Here is a 14,317-nt window from a genome sequence, read left to right as displayed (position 1 = left end):
GAAAACAAAATCAGCAGACATTTACGTGTACTGTACTAAAAATGATATTAAGTTTAGCCACTGAAAACTTAGTAGACCTTCCTACTACTAGATAGTTTTGAATTTCTGACCGAGATTTTCACTTGTAGTAATCTGACACTTTATTTAATGCTCCAAGCATTATTAGACAAGCTCCTATCACTTCAGGCCTTGAAAACCTTTGTTTACTGTATTACTGTAGCTTTTTTTGTAATGATTTTAATTGGACCTGAAACCTGTTATGCTCTATTATTGTGGCTTTATTATAATTTTAAATGCTCCGCTGGGCTTGATCATTGCTTAGAGGTATTTGCCTGTTACTTTTAGTGTTACCATCTTACTTTTAAATTATGTGTTTGATTAAATTAAATTAAATCATGTTGTTATATATCTGTAAGGTGGCCAGTTACAAATCACCAAAAAGGGAGGGAATGGATTGTCAAGGGGGGGATGAAAAAGGAGGTGAAGATTTGCATATGCTAATTTATGTGTGCAGATGCACATTCAGATAGGATTACTATAATTGAAGTAGTAATACAATACATCTCATCATAGAAGGGAAGACTCTGACCAGATTGCCTATGTACCTGCTTACTCTGCAGTTCAGGTGTTCACTGTTGATGGGCAACTTCAAGGCCCCTTGCTCTTCCTTCTTATGGTTCTTTATTTCCAAACTAAACTTGGACCAGACAGCCCTTGAAACAGTCAACCCAACAAAATACCATTAGCACAAAACTCAGCTGCCCCCACCAGTTTGCATTTTTTCATTGTTTCTTCTCACTCACAGAAACAACTAGATGTTGTCACTGGTCAGCAAGCTTAAGCAAGATCATTTAACAATTATCACCCTTCCCTTCTCTAACCAAAGTTATGCCTCTGGCTCCATTAATCTTCTCCTGTACAGACTCCCAATCTCCCAATGGTACACAGTCCTGCAGATCTTTCCCTTAGGCTTTAACTTATTTTTACAATAGCTTCACACAGTCATACTGACACTTCATTAAAAGGAGGGAGCAGGCAAGACGCTGTTCATTTATGCACATAGAAGGGGAAGTATTGGAGATGCTTTTTTTGCGGTATGCTGGAATTTTGCAAGGTGGAGGAGACACAAACTCAAAAGGAAACTTTAAAATCACATAAAAGGGTATTTTTAGTCTTCCTTTTAAATAAGTACACAAAACAATTATTTAAATTAACAAATGTCATGAAGTGTGAATTTTAACAGTAAATAACTGCAATTTAAATAAACTTTGAATTTAAAATGAAACTAAAAACGTGAAGAAACCCAAAATATTTTTAACAAAATCCCACTCTGTCTCCTGTGACTGGTTGAAAGTAGGTGACAGCAGGCCAGGGACTGTAAGAGGCTGCACCAATCTTATTCAGATCTAGGTTTAGCCATGCATTAACTGTCTATATTGCCATACTTCTTTGCATGCCATCCACGTGACTATATGGTTATGAAGGGACACAATTCTTTCCGCTTGTATTGAGGCTAGGGCCTGGTGAGAGAGTTGTGATGGCTGCCGTAAGTTTTTGCACCATGCCGGAAGTTACAGGCAACAACTGGTGAAGATGCACAAAGAATGAACATCCTAAATCGCTTCTGGGTGGGAGATGGGATGTTTCAGAAATGACTCACCACTGCTCAAATGCTTCATCTGCATTGACTGTTGTAAATGGCTCTGATTTTTTTATGAATAGAAGCATATAAGATACAAGCTGTTGTGATATTAAACGTGCAGGGGGCTGGACTAGATGATCCTCAGGACCCCTTCCAACTCTATGATTCTATGAAACAAACTCCTTTGATGGTTTGTGGGGGAACTACTTCGCCAGAAAGTTGTCTCTAGTACTAGAGAAGTATTAAACAGCTTTTAAGGAACAACATTGCATTTGCGGCTTCCACGTGCGCACCATTCAAAGAAAATAAACTGAAAGAATACTGTACAACACTGAGTTCCGCTGGAGCATCAGATCTCCCTGCCCCTTCTTCACTTTTGCAACATATCCTCTCCTTCCAGCAGCCAAGGCAAGTGACAAGGATTGCTCAATTCAACTTTTACTGCACAGCAGGGAAGCTAAGTGATAGTTCCAGGATTGGTCTTCATCCAAACACTGCTACAGCTGGATTCTCTGCAGTGGCTGATGAAATTAGTTAGAAATTAATTTCCCCACTAGGTTGTACAAAGCCGCCTTGGAGAGTGCACCTTCAGACACTACTGCTCCTCTACAGTTTCAGACAATTCTCTCCCTCCCTCCTGCATGGAATCCCCATTTCAACTCCACCCTAGAGTTCCTTAGCCTTTCTACAGCTTCCGTTTTTCACAAATAATCTGAGAGTGGAATTAAATACAGGAATCCCACACCTACACACCACTGAATATAACATTCTTTTCTTAAGCCTAGATACTTCTACAGTGCAGTGAATGAGCCTGATAGAAAACTTGGAACCAGCACAAATATAGAGATTTGCCTGCTGCAACAGATGCTTAGATCAAGCAAGATATAATTGACATATTGGAAAAGAAAGAACCCTGAACAGTTCCACATTAAAGGCCTACTTAATGTCTACTCTTGCAGAACAATTGTATGTTTGGTAGAGGACATTCTGATCGTTGCTGCAGCAGGCTTTTGGTGTGTGTGAGGGACGTGGGGAATGCTAGACAAAAAATGTGTGTGCAATTTGTATTAAGAACCAAAATAGTAACAAACATTAGGAATGGAAAAATATGTAGGAATTTTTAAAACTTCCCCGTGCTTCTATGTTTACAGAGGATAATAAAACACAGCTGTATATGTAAAAATTCACCGTCACCCTGCTGTAGAAACATTGCTTGTCACCTAGTTGATATTCCCATGGAATTCCATCTCAAAGCCTAGTATTTGCTATTGCTCATTCACTCCCCCAACTAAAAAAAAAAGGCTTTTCTCCAACCGATGGTGACACAGGGCTGCTATTGTGGGCTCACTTATAGAAATCCCTCCTATTGGAGCAAGGCCTACCCTATGAAAGTGAACAAACTGGAGAACGTTTTGGGATTTTAAACTTGGCCACAATGTTATTGATTCCAGATGTTGGTAGGATTTGGAATAGGCATTGGGTGTATACCACTCTCAGCTTCTTGGTGGAGGACTGAGGCATGATAGGTCCATCACGGGGTTGATGGGTCCACTGCAAGACACAGGTCTACACAAGCGGCCCTCCCAAGTCATTGCAGGAAGCTCTATGGCCCATCTGCTGCATGCCTTGGCTTTTGGACACATACTTCCAACTAGACCCCCTCTAACATGGTACCCCTGTGATTGAGCTATTTGGAGATGGGGGTGAAGCACAACTTCACCCCCTAACAGATGTTAGACTAAAGGATTCCACCTGATGTGTCGTCCGTCTGTGCAAGCTTTGCAGCCTTTCACCAGAAGGGGAATGGTCCTCTCATTGACCACGATTTCCAAGTGGTAGCTCCAAGAATGTTCTGGAGATTTAACGGATTTATAGTGGTTCCTTTAGAAAAAAGTAAACACCATTTTTATATCAGTCATGAAATCCTTCTAAGAATAATCAGAAGCCCAAATAAGCATGTTCTGTTTGCCATCCTCCTGGGCTTTCATTTACCAGCCCAGCTTCTTGTCCCTTTGCTTCTGGCAAGGAACTGTACTAAAAGCACCTCAGTCTTATACTGCAGATACTTACATTCGCCTTTATTTTAACAATACACGAGAGATGTGCCTTCATTTCCCTTACAGTCGTCTAATGATGAAGGCAACTCCTTGGTGCTAGGTTACTAATCAGATTTGCACCAGCTTAGTTTAAGCAGCTCTGCAGCATCATGTGCTCCATAACTGTTAAGCAGGCCACTCAGATGCAGCTCCAAGTGTTCAGAATTTCACAGCATTTATCTGTGTTACATGTGAATGCCAACACTCTCCAGATTTCTCATCCAACTTTGCTGGAACTAACAAAGGCACAAGCCAGTTTTCAGTAATTATCTAAGGGATGCGGGTGGCGCTGTGGTCTAAACCACTGAGCCTCTTGGGCTTGCTGATCAGAAGGTTGGCGGTTCGAATCCCCACAACACGGTGAGCTCCCATTGCTCTGTCCCAGCGCCTGCCAACCTAGCAATTCGAAAGCATGCCAGTGCAAGTAGATAACTAGGTACCGCTGTAGTGGGAAGGTAAACGGTGTTTCCGTGCGCTCTGGCACTCGTCACGGTCCTCCACGCACCAGTAGCGGTTTAGTCACGCTGGCTACATGACTCAGAAAACTGTTTGTGGACAAACGCCGGCTCCTCGGCTTCAAAGCGAGATGAGCGCTGTAACCCCATAGTCGCCTTTGACTGGACTTAACCATCCAGGGGTCCTTCTTTAATTATCTATATGTTACTCCCCACCCCCAGATTGAACCAATGAGTTAACCACAAAAAATAAATAAATCAAAAGGCAAAAGAGCATATCCAGGGTAGCTCTGACAGCAGCTTCACCCTTGCTTTAAGAAAGAAACAAAGAAATAACTTTTATGTTTCTTTATATCACTTTTTCAGGAAGGAGACTGATCCCACTTATAGGAACTCTTACATGTTCAAAGCAGGATAAATACCAGCTGTAGGACAGCTGTATGAATCTCTTTTCCTTCCTAACTGAGATTAACACAAGATGATTGTACTAGAGGACTAGATGATTCAAATGAACAAACCATAAAGCTCCTTAAAAGAAAAATATTTATAAAGCCAGTTCAAGTAACTTGGCAATTTGTTACTGTCATTGCCATTAAAGCTTTTATTTATCTTATGTGTGGAATGCTTTATTTTAGCTCCAAAATACTCTCACATCTCCCAACAGCTGAAGAAAAATGGTTATTTCATCAAAGATTAATTGTAGCTGTTGGGGAAGAGGCTACCTACACACATGGAAGAGTCAGGTATTTCTGCCCCCCCCCCCCTTTAGGGTGCTAGAGATTACCTCCTGGAATCTGAAGCAGTGTGCCAACACATTGCTGTACTTACTCAAAGCTCCAAATCCATTTTGGTCACAAATTAAGGAGACAAGCTTTGAATGAATCTAACGGCCAATGTCTTAATATGTTTTAAATTAGCAATTAAGGTTTAAACTTATATAATTTATGTTGCACTCTGGTCAGTGACTGAAATAAATCTATTATTTCACTTTGGTCACAGGAGTCCTCCTGTGCCAAAGTATTTAATGTTTTACCTAAATGTTGATTCATTATTATATAATTATGTTAATTCATTGTTATGTTGTAATTATGTTATTATATTATGGGGGGTACATTTTCTTACCGCTGTAAAAAAGTGGCAGGTGATGGTGGTGGTGGTTAAATTTTATATACTACCCTTCATCACAACAACTTAAGGTGGCTCACAGAATACAATATAGAAACACAAATAAATAATTAAAACAAAACAACAAAACAATACCCCCCCTTCCCACAGACACATTTAAAAGGCTGTAGAATATTAATCGGCCAAAGGCCTGGTTGAAGAGGAACATTTTTTTGCTTTCTGTTTGCCTTCTTCATTCCAAGCCTGAATTCTACTGGGGGAAAACAGAGAGGGGCATAGTTAGGGGGTCACTGGGTATGTCTGTGGCTGAAGTACAATTTTTTGATGCAGGCCCCAGATCTCATGCTCTCCCCCAGATTCTTCTAAAACTTCCATATATAAAACCAACCACATTGCTTATAAGATGGCTGGGATAGTGCTGCTGAGACCAGGCCTTGGTGACCTCAGCCACTAAGAGGTTTGAGGTCATTCTTATCTGCCAGGCCTAGATTACAACAGAACATTGCAAACTGGCTTTTATATAAATCTATGGCATTTGAAGTTTTAGAGTGTACTGGAGGAGTTGGTTGGTAGGGGAGATGAGAAATAACAGAGAATCCTCAATGACAGCAACAAGCAGGAATCAAGCAGGGGCAGAAAAAGGCCCATTAACAGTGCAATCTTAACCATGTCTACTTAGAAGTCAGTCCTACTGAATTCAATAGGTCTTGCTTCCACGTAAGTTGGGTTAGGATTGCAGACTAGGTGGTGCAAATGCAACCATTTTTGGCTAATTATATATTGGTGTCTATAGTGAGAGGGGGAATGGTAGACAAAAAGTAATGTCTCTCATCATCAATTCAGCTTAACTTTTTTAAAGTTTATTTTATTTAATACTTTGTTCAAATTTTCCAATGGGTGCATGAGAAAAAACATTCGCATTATGTTCTTAGCATCCAATCTCCTACAGCCATCTCATCAATCTGCTATTGGGAGAATCCTGAACACAGTCAAAAGAGCAGGCTTCTTGCAGTGGAATTATGGCAAGAGATCCTTCCTCCTCCCCTGCTCTGGTGAGTGAATGAGGTGATAGCAAGGTTTTAAAATGTGTTTGATGATTAGCTCAAATTCAAAATGTGTGGAGATAGAGGATGCCCAGAGAGCCACTCTGTATAATACTTTTATCAGTTTTCTTATCTCTGCTAATCAAATCAAGTAAGCAGGGATTCCAGTTTAGTGGCTGGAGGAATAGAGCAAGCAACATGACCTTTTCCATCTGTCACTCTTGCAGTGTCAAAACTGAAGGTGAATAAAGGGACAGATGAGATTCCAAATGAATGCAGAAAGTGAGGAACAATGGAAATAACACATTCAAAAAATCAGACTGGAAGTGGGAACTGGTACTCAATACCACACTTTCTTGCAGCCAGGGCTGGCCCAAGAAATTTTGCCACCCAAGGCAAAAAATAAACTGGTGCTCCTCTGCAGGAATCATAGTTTGTTAAGGTTGATTCAACAAGCAGCAGCAAGAGCACTGTCACTGGGATCAGGAAATTCCCAGTGGTGGCAATGCTGGGGACCAGGGTGGCAGACGGGGCAGTGTCTGTGGTCCACACCCCTCACTGCCTCCTCTGCCCTGTGGCGGCCTCCATGGGGGCGTTGTGTCCTGAGGCAACTGGAGGCAGCCTGGGGTGTCGTCAGGCCCAGAGCCCTGCCCAGGTGGACAGCGGCAAGATCCTCACAGCGCTGAATCCACAGCCAAAGGAAGAGTGGCAAAAGCACATGAGGAGGTCCCTCTCTTTCTGACCCGCTGCCCCTCCCAGCCGTCATCAGTCTGCTGCTTGAGGCAACTGCCTCAGTGAGGCTAATGGGCCCTGGCTGCAGCCCATCCTGACAGCCACACACTCTCGTCATTTATATTTGCATCCTTCTATCATTGGGGGACACATCTTGCTAGTTATTAATAATGTATGTTCACCTTAAGGAAAGTGGAGCTGGAGATATGCCACCATTCCCTAGATGTAAGTCCATGAATGTTCACCAGGATGATCCACAACCCCCAGGTTCCCAGCTTTAATTCTGTAAAAAGCAAGCCTGTGGTGTGGGATAACAGAATAAATAGGAAGCTGCTTTATACAGAATCAGACCACTGGTCCACCTAGCTCAGCATTGCATTGCAGACAGACTGACAGCAGCTCTCCAGGTGGGTGTCTTGCTCAGCTCAACCTGGGGATGACACAGATTGAACGTGGGATCTTGGGCATGCAAAGCATATGTGCCTACCACCCTACCCCAAATAGATTAAAGTACAACCAACCAACCAACCAACCAATAAATGATCAATATCGCAAAGGGAAGAGAGGGGATTATGGAAGAGGATCCTGGAAAATAGCTTTTCCATTCACTAGATTTAGCCCTGGCAAGCATCAGTATCTACAAGCGCTTGAAACCTTTTCAAATACATGAGATTTTTAGACTACTCTGGATTATTCTTTGCCAGGCAAAGGAGATTCCTAACATTATCTCCCAGATGCACTAACTTTTCTGTTTAACTTACAAGAGCAATTAATTAATGTCTCATGTTCTAAATCTTGTCCCTATGATTATTTTTTTTTATCCTACGTCTTTTACACCACTGTATTACAGATTGTAGTTTTTCAGGGTTGCCATGTTTTGAAGAGCAAAAAAAAAAGGACAAATTTGCCGACTTCTTCTATGGATTGCTATGACAACTCTACCCATGAAAAAGAGGACGTGTACTGGAAAAAGAGGACATATGGCAATATATCATACTTCACATATGGGGAACCAAAACTTAGAGTGACTGGCCTACCCAAAGCCACATACAGATGTTCCTGGCAAAGACTGATCTCCAGCTTCCCCACTGCTAGCATATCTTTGCAACTGTGTCCATGTCAATGACACTTTGCTCTGCCTGCCTATGACTCTTAACATTTTTATGAGCCCAGACTCAGCAAAGAACATAAACAGCAGGCCTACTGGACATTACCAGGACAGATGGCAATAAGCAGACTGAGCCGTATAAGTAAACCTTTAGTATCACAATGTTCGAATTAAGGTTCCTTTAATGCATGTATGGGGACCTGTGGTCCTCCAGATGTTTTTGGACCAGAACACCCACCACGCCTAACAAAAGGCCATGCTGGATGAGACTGATGGGAGCTGGACTCCAACTACATTTGGAGGGCCATAGGCCTCTCATTTGCTTTAATCAATTCCAAAATCTCTAGGCATTCAAAATTTACGAAACAGAACCAATCAGAATGGTGCCCTGAGCACCTCCACTATTGGTTAATACTCATGTTTTCAGACATAGTTAACCATTTCCTTGAAGGCACTACTTGTCCACCTGAACATGTAACAATTAAGCTTGAATACCTGGGTGGATGTCATTCATAGTAAGCAAAGAAAGCTGTCCCAAATAGGAGCAGTTGGGATCTCTTGGTTGACCAAGGCCTAGCCGACTCACATCCCCCAGGCCCTCCCAACCTTAAATATTTTGAGTGTGTGGTTCAAGCAAGTCTCAAAGGATGCCCTTTCCCCACTCTAGGGTCCTACAGTCTTTAGTCTAAGAGTCCTTCTTTTACTATAAAGGTGTACCTCAAAATGCTAACCAATGCTTTTCCTTTGGTACAAACCCTAATATGACTAACCTGGTTAAACAAGGCTGGCAGTTAATACCATGCATGCTACTTGAACTCCTTTCAGAAAAAAAGATGGGATATAAATGTAATATAGAAATAAACAAATACCTATATTACACCAGGGCAAGTGAGTGAGAATGCAAAGACCAGATAGAGGACCACAGCCAAGAGCAGAGTAGACTTTGATAGCTTCAGGCTCTGCCCCCTCTCCCGCCTCACTGCTAGCAGACATGCTGGCTGACAGACAGGCAGCCACACAGAACCACACTTGCCCCATCCTGGTACAGGTGCAATGCCTCCCTCCCACAGTCCCTACTCACCTGGTTGAACTTGGGGGTAACAGGAAACAATATTCTCCTAACAACAGATCTGGTTAATTGCTAAGCAGTATCAAAAAGGTAAAGGTACCCCTGACCATTAGGTCCAGTCGCGGATGACTCGGGGGTTAAGCTAAAAAGTCAAAACTTCGTTGCCAAAAAAGAGGTGTCCTCCGACTACAGCTGCACTATTTGAAAAGTGTTGTATTTAGAACACATTTCTAAAATGTTTCGCTGGGTATTACCAGATTTCCCCACTGAGTGTCAGGGTATCAACATGTCAGTCTGCACGCTATCACATAGATTTAAGGTTCAATAGTTATATATGCTCCATTTGGCATTAGAACATCAAAACATTGCATACTGCAGTGAACTGAACGTATATACAACCATTTCGTTCCAAGTGTTTTAGATTTCTTCTACGACTTTTCATAACAGCTGTTTGTGGTCACCACACTTGAGAGTTGCATGCACTAAGAAAGAACAGAACTAATCTGACATTTCACAATCCAGGATTTCACACGATTCCAAATTCCAGTGTCTAGTTTATTACATATTCACTTGACATATTTAACTGGGAAAGTGATGTACTGAGGCTGGTTTGCATCAACAACTAAGAAAGCAACGAGTCAATATCCTGCATTTCCCGTTCTGAACTACCAAGGTATGACCCCGAACCACGATCTCAGGTGGGATAACATATATACTTATGCCAATACAACATTGATAGCTCCCTAAGAGACTTCCTCTCCATTTTTGGTATGGGAAGTGCAGTCAATAAAGGCAAGTAAATTGTGAAGATTAGTAGTGAAAGAACTCAGACAACTGACCTGACAAGCGTTTTTCTCGTGCGCTCTTCCAGAAGACATCCCATGCTTTGTTGGTGGAGACTCTGATATGCTCACTGAAAGACCTCCTCAAACGAGACCTCCCTGGGTATGCCATCCTTTGCTGTGCAACCCACAGAGGCACAGCTAGCCCATTAAGATCCAATGAGCTGAGCAAAAATTTACCATCGTTGACAATGCAGTTCTCCCAGGCAGTTTTCTCCTTTTAGATCAGATGGGGGGGTGTGGGGAGAGAAGGTTGCCGTATAAAGAGCATGCATGTAATTTGTTAACACCCCTCAGAGGCCAGGATGGGAAGGGGGGGAGGAATTGGGTGGAGGAAGAGTGAGAAACTCCTTCCAAACAATCTGGGGTCAGGCTGAAAAGGAAATAGCAGCCTGACGGAGTCCCCCTGACTCAGAGCAGATCTGCATCTCAGCTGCCACATTTTATAAAAAACAAAAAACATGCTGATTGCTCTGCAGTGCAAATAAAAGAGTTAGGCAACCACAGAATAACATTGCCAGGCAGGCAGTTCTCTGTACTACTTCCAAGCTCCTCCAGCTCAACAGTGTGTATAACAAACTTCCTTGTTTTCCAGTTTTCTTACTGCTCCGTTCTTCTCTTATGTGTGGGAATAGCAGCCCTGCTGGATCAGACCAAGAGTCCAGCATCCTGTTTCTCACCATGGCCAGCCAGATGTGTCTGGGAACCCCAAAGCAAGGAATTAACACGGCAGGCTTTCCCTTCAGTTTGCTGCCTCCTCCTGCTGCTGCAAATGCGTCTCAACCTGGAAGTTTCATTTAAGTATTACAGGTTATACTCACTGCACAGAGCTATCTTTGAATTTGACAGATTCCTATTAAAAGCAAGCCAAAGGCAGGCAGAAATTAGGCTTGCAGGGTCGACTTTGCTTTTCCTTGATCCTCAAGATTCTTATACACTTAGAATGAAATAATTCTGAGCCCAGGGCTACGAGTACAGGAGCTCACAATCCTGCACATAAAAAAATCCCAAGCTGTCTTAATTTCAGCAGCAAAATTAGGACGGCCAAGGGGCAGAAAGGAGCCATTTTATTTCTGCTAAATTGGGAGTCAAAAATACTTGCTGGTCTAACTCAAATCACTCAGAAACTCTATCCATAGATCCTGAGCTACCTTCTGCCTGTCTCATCCCCCCCCCTGCACCCCACATCTAAGCCAGGGGCCATTACTTTATCCTGTGACAGGAAATGCTCCACAGTAATTATGTGTCATGCTAAAATCATATATTGCCCCCACTGCTTAACAAATGCTAAGTGCTCAACAGATAAAAGCCCACTCTCCCTTCCATCCTATTCCCATCTCCATAGCTTGACTTGAAGGTTAATACAGTACAGATTTCAGACTGTGTGCGCAGGAAGCGCTGCACACTGCCCAATATTTCCCAATACCAGATAAATCGTGTTTGTCATTTCATTATGATAAATGAATAGTTCAAACAAAAGTTGTGGAACCTTGGCAGTCATATCCACAATGGCCGTTGGAATGAAAGTGCAACTACTCCAGAGTATTTAATATTCAAATAGATTGTTCTGTGGAAAACACTGCTTTGACGTTGACATTTCCTTCAGTGGTAGGTTTTTAACTATTCCCATGCTAGGATGAGAGAGTATACTGAAAAGACAGCAGTGCCAGGACCTCTTCCCTCAAACTGCTAGAATGTGCCACATGTGGTGTCACCTTACAGATATATTTCATTTGCAGATTATGTTCAAGTGTATCACTTAAGCCTGAATGGATTCTCCAGTTTGAATAGTTGGCTGTTAGGTCAGAAAATAAACAAGGTGGTATTCAACTAGGTTTTACTCAGAGCAGATCCACTGAAATTGATGGTTTTAACTACGTCGTGTTCATTTCTTTCAGTGGGTTTATTCTGAGTAAAACTTTGTTGAATACTATCCATATTCCCCAAGCATTATCCAGAATCTGGCTGTTCACTTCCTCAACTTCCCCCCTCTTTGTCTATTTGCTTTAGAGCTGGGATGAAGAACCTGTGGAGCTCTCGACAATGGCAACAGAAGTCCAACAACATCCACAGGGCCACAGGTTCCCCATCCCTGCTTTAGACGAAAGGACATAATATTCAAAGCGCCAAGCTCTGTTCAATATGCCAACAAACAAGCAAACATCATATAATCTGTGATGGTTTTGCAAAGGATAGGTGTACCTATCAGTTGCTATTACCGGTATTTGTTTTATTGAACAACATTATGCCTCAAGTGGAAAAAGTCCATAAAGTGTTTCTTCTTTTAAACCACTTTTCAATGTGAATGCAAAACTATATTGGCCAGAATGCTCATTCACATTACAAATGTTTCACAATCAGAAATTAACAGAAATTAACTATTTCATATGTTCTGGTTTATTTTTGTCCCGTTTTTGTTGCATTAGAGCCACTCCAGAGAGCAATATAATATGGTGGCATTGGGGAAGCATCACAGAACAAAGCTGAATAAATTTACCACTAAGCTCTGTTTTTGTCTTAAGAACATATTGCAGAATACACCTGCAATAAAATATTACTGCAGAGGGTTCTGGGAATTATAGTGTAAAACATCTGGAGGGCATGGATCTGTTTGGGATCTACTGGAGACATGAGGAGAAGACATGTGATAAAAGCTGGATAGAAACATACCTCCCTCCTCCGCAAGGAATAACTTACTGCAGGTTTGCCTGTAGCAATGTAGTATTTCTATTGATATTACATTCTCTGAACATTAATCCTTATGTTCACCTTTCCATAGTACAAGGTTATAAAGCTAAGGAACTACATTTAGGAAGCTTATTTAAAAACTGTTCTACCTTCATTTCAGGAATTCAAATAGCAAGCAAATCTTTTAAAAAGAAAAAGATATTCCAAGACACATTTGGAGCTTTTTTACAGGAAGTTATGCAAGCAAGAGACAACTCTACCCTACTAGCCTGTGGATTTGGACAAAATCCTGCTATGCCTGTTAACCTAAATTTTAAGCTGCTGTAAATAGTTTTGATTTTAAACATATGCTAGTGTGCTTTAATTATTCCAAAAGAATGCATGTATGCAAATAGTTTCCTGACAACTTTATTGGTTATCACTTATCAATAAACAATGTATTAGCCACATTGTTTTGTTTCTTTTTAATTTTACTGTATATTTACAACCATATTTGCAGCTCTTTGCAATATTATGGGTTGTCATGTATGGTGAAGGGGCAGGAAGAGGGTTCCGCAGAGTGGCTACACTAAATGATTGCTAGAGTTTGTCATTTGAATCTATCAAGTAATTTGCATAGCAATATAAGCCCAATGAGTTACTGAGACAAATCACATAGTAATTACACATCCCAGGAGCAAAATAAAGCTACCAGTTCTGCAGTGGGATCTTTAGTATATCTGAAGTGAATGAAATAAAGTTTTTCAATTTCCAAGTAGAATAATATAGAAATAGAAGTAGTTTGCCAAAACCATTGTTAACCTAATTTCTCATAAAGTGCTATGCTTATGTCATATAATGTCCAAGATTTTTATGAGAGTAACATTTCCACCATACGAATTTGCAACACTTTGGCTTACATATTTCAATTCTTGGATGTATGTATCAGTGCAGACTTCAGGCTTTTTTACTTGGAATAATAGGAAGTGGCTTTGAAAACAGAAGGCAGCTTTAGTGATCTGCAGTAGGGGTTAACTGCTAAAAAAGGGAAGAGGCAAACTCACAAGTGTACTGCAAACTTATTGCCTGAGCCTAACCAGTTCTTCATCCGCCAGATCTTAGTGAGAGTTACATAAAGCACACAACATTTGTCACTGTTTCAAACAGGAAGTTCTTTAAGGAAGTGAGATCTGTACAGATCAAAATGAGATGAAGCCCATCAAGCTTGATTAAAAAATAATACTATTGAAGTTGACACAGTTGGTTGGATAGCACTGGGTTTTGCTACAAAGCCTTGAAACTACTGTACCTATAATAAATATAATATAAATCTGCACGTTTATCTTTTCATTGCACCCTCCTGCAGCCTTTTCTGTTTTTGTCTTCTCAAATTCACTGGAACCACATCACCATAGACATATGCTCTCAACTTTGCACTTTGTTTAGCTTCCCATACACCAAAAAAAGTAACACAAATTGCCAATATCTGTCATTTCAAATATCACCTTGAATTTGCAAAATCTATGTCCAAATCCCGT

The 14,317-nt window shown here is 41.3% G+C and overlaps 1 protein-coding gene across 2 annotated transcripts in view; it reads right to left on the bottom strand.

Moving 5' to 3' along the window:
• Positions 1–14,317, bottom strand: part of LOC310754720 (rho GTPase-activating protein 7-like) — an 89,566-nt gene that overhangs the window by 55,174 nt on the left and 20,075 nt on the right. The window contains exon 1 of one of the 2 annotated variants that reach the window (XM_083596842.1): positions 10,110–10,568. The exons of the other annotated variant lie outside the window; for it this stretch is intronic. Coding sequence (XP_083452968.1) covers positions 10,110–10,224 — 115 coding nt within the window. The 5' untranslated portion in view covers positions 10,225–10,568. Of the gene's footprint in view, positions 1–10,109; positions 10,569–14,317 lie in introns of those variants that run through there. 2 annotated transcript variants of the gene reach the window in all.

Source organism: Podarcis filfolensis, assembly GCF_964270895.1.
Source record: "Podarcis filfolensis genome assembly, chromosome: 2".
Classification (NCBI taxonomy): Eukaryota; Metazoa; Chordata; class Lepidosauria; order Squamata; family Lacertidae; genus Podarcis; species Podarcis filfolensis.
This window is presented reverse-complemented; position numbering and strand designations above follow the sequence as displayed.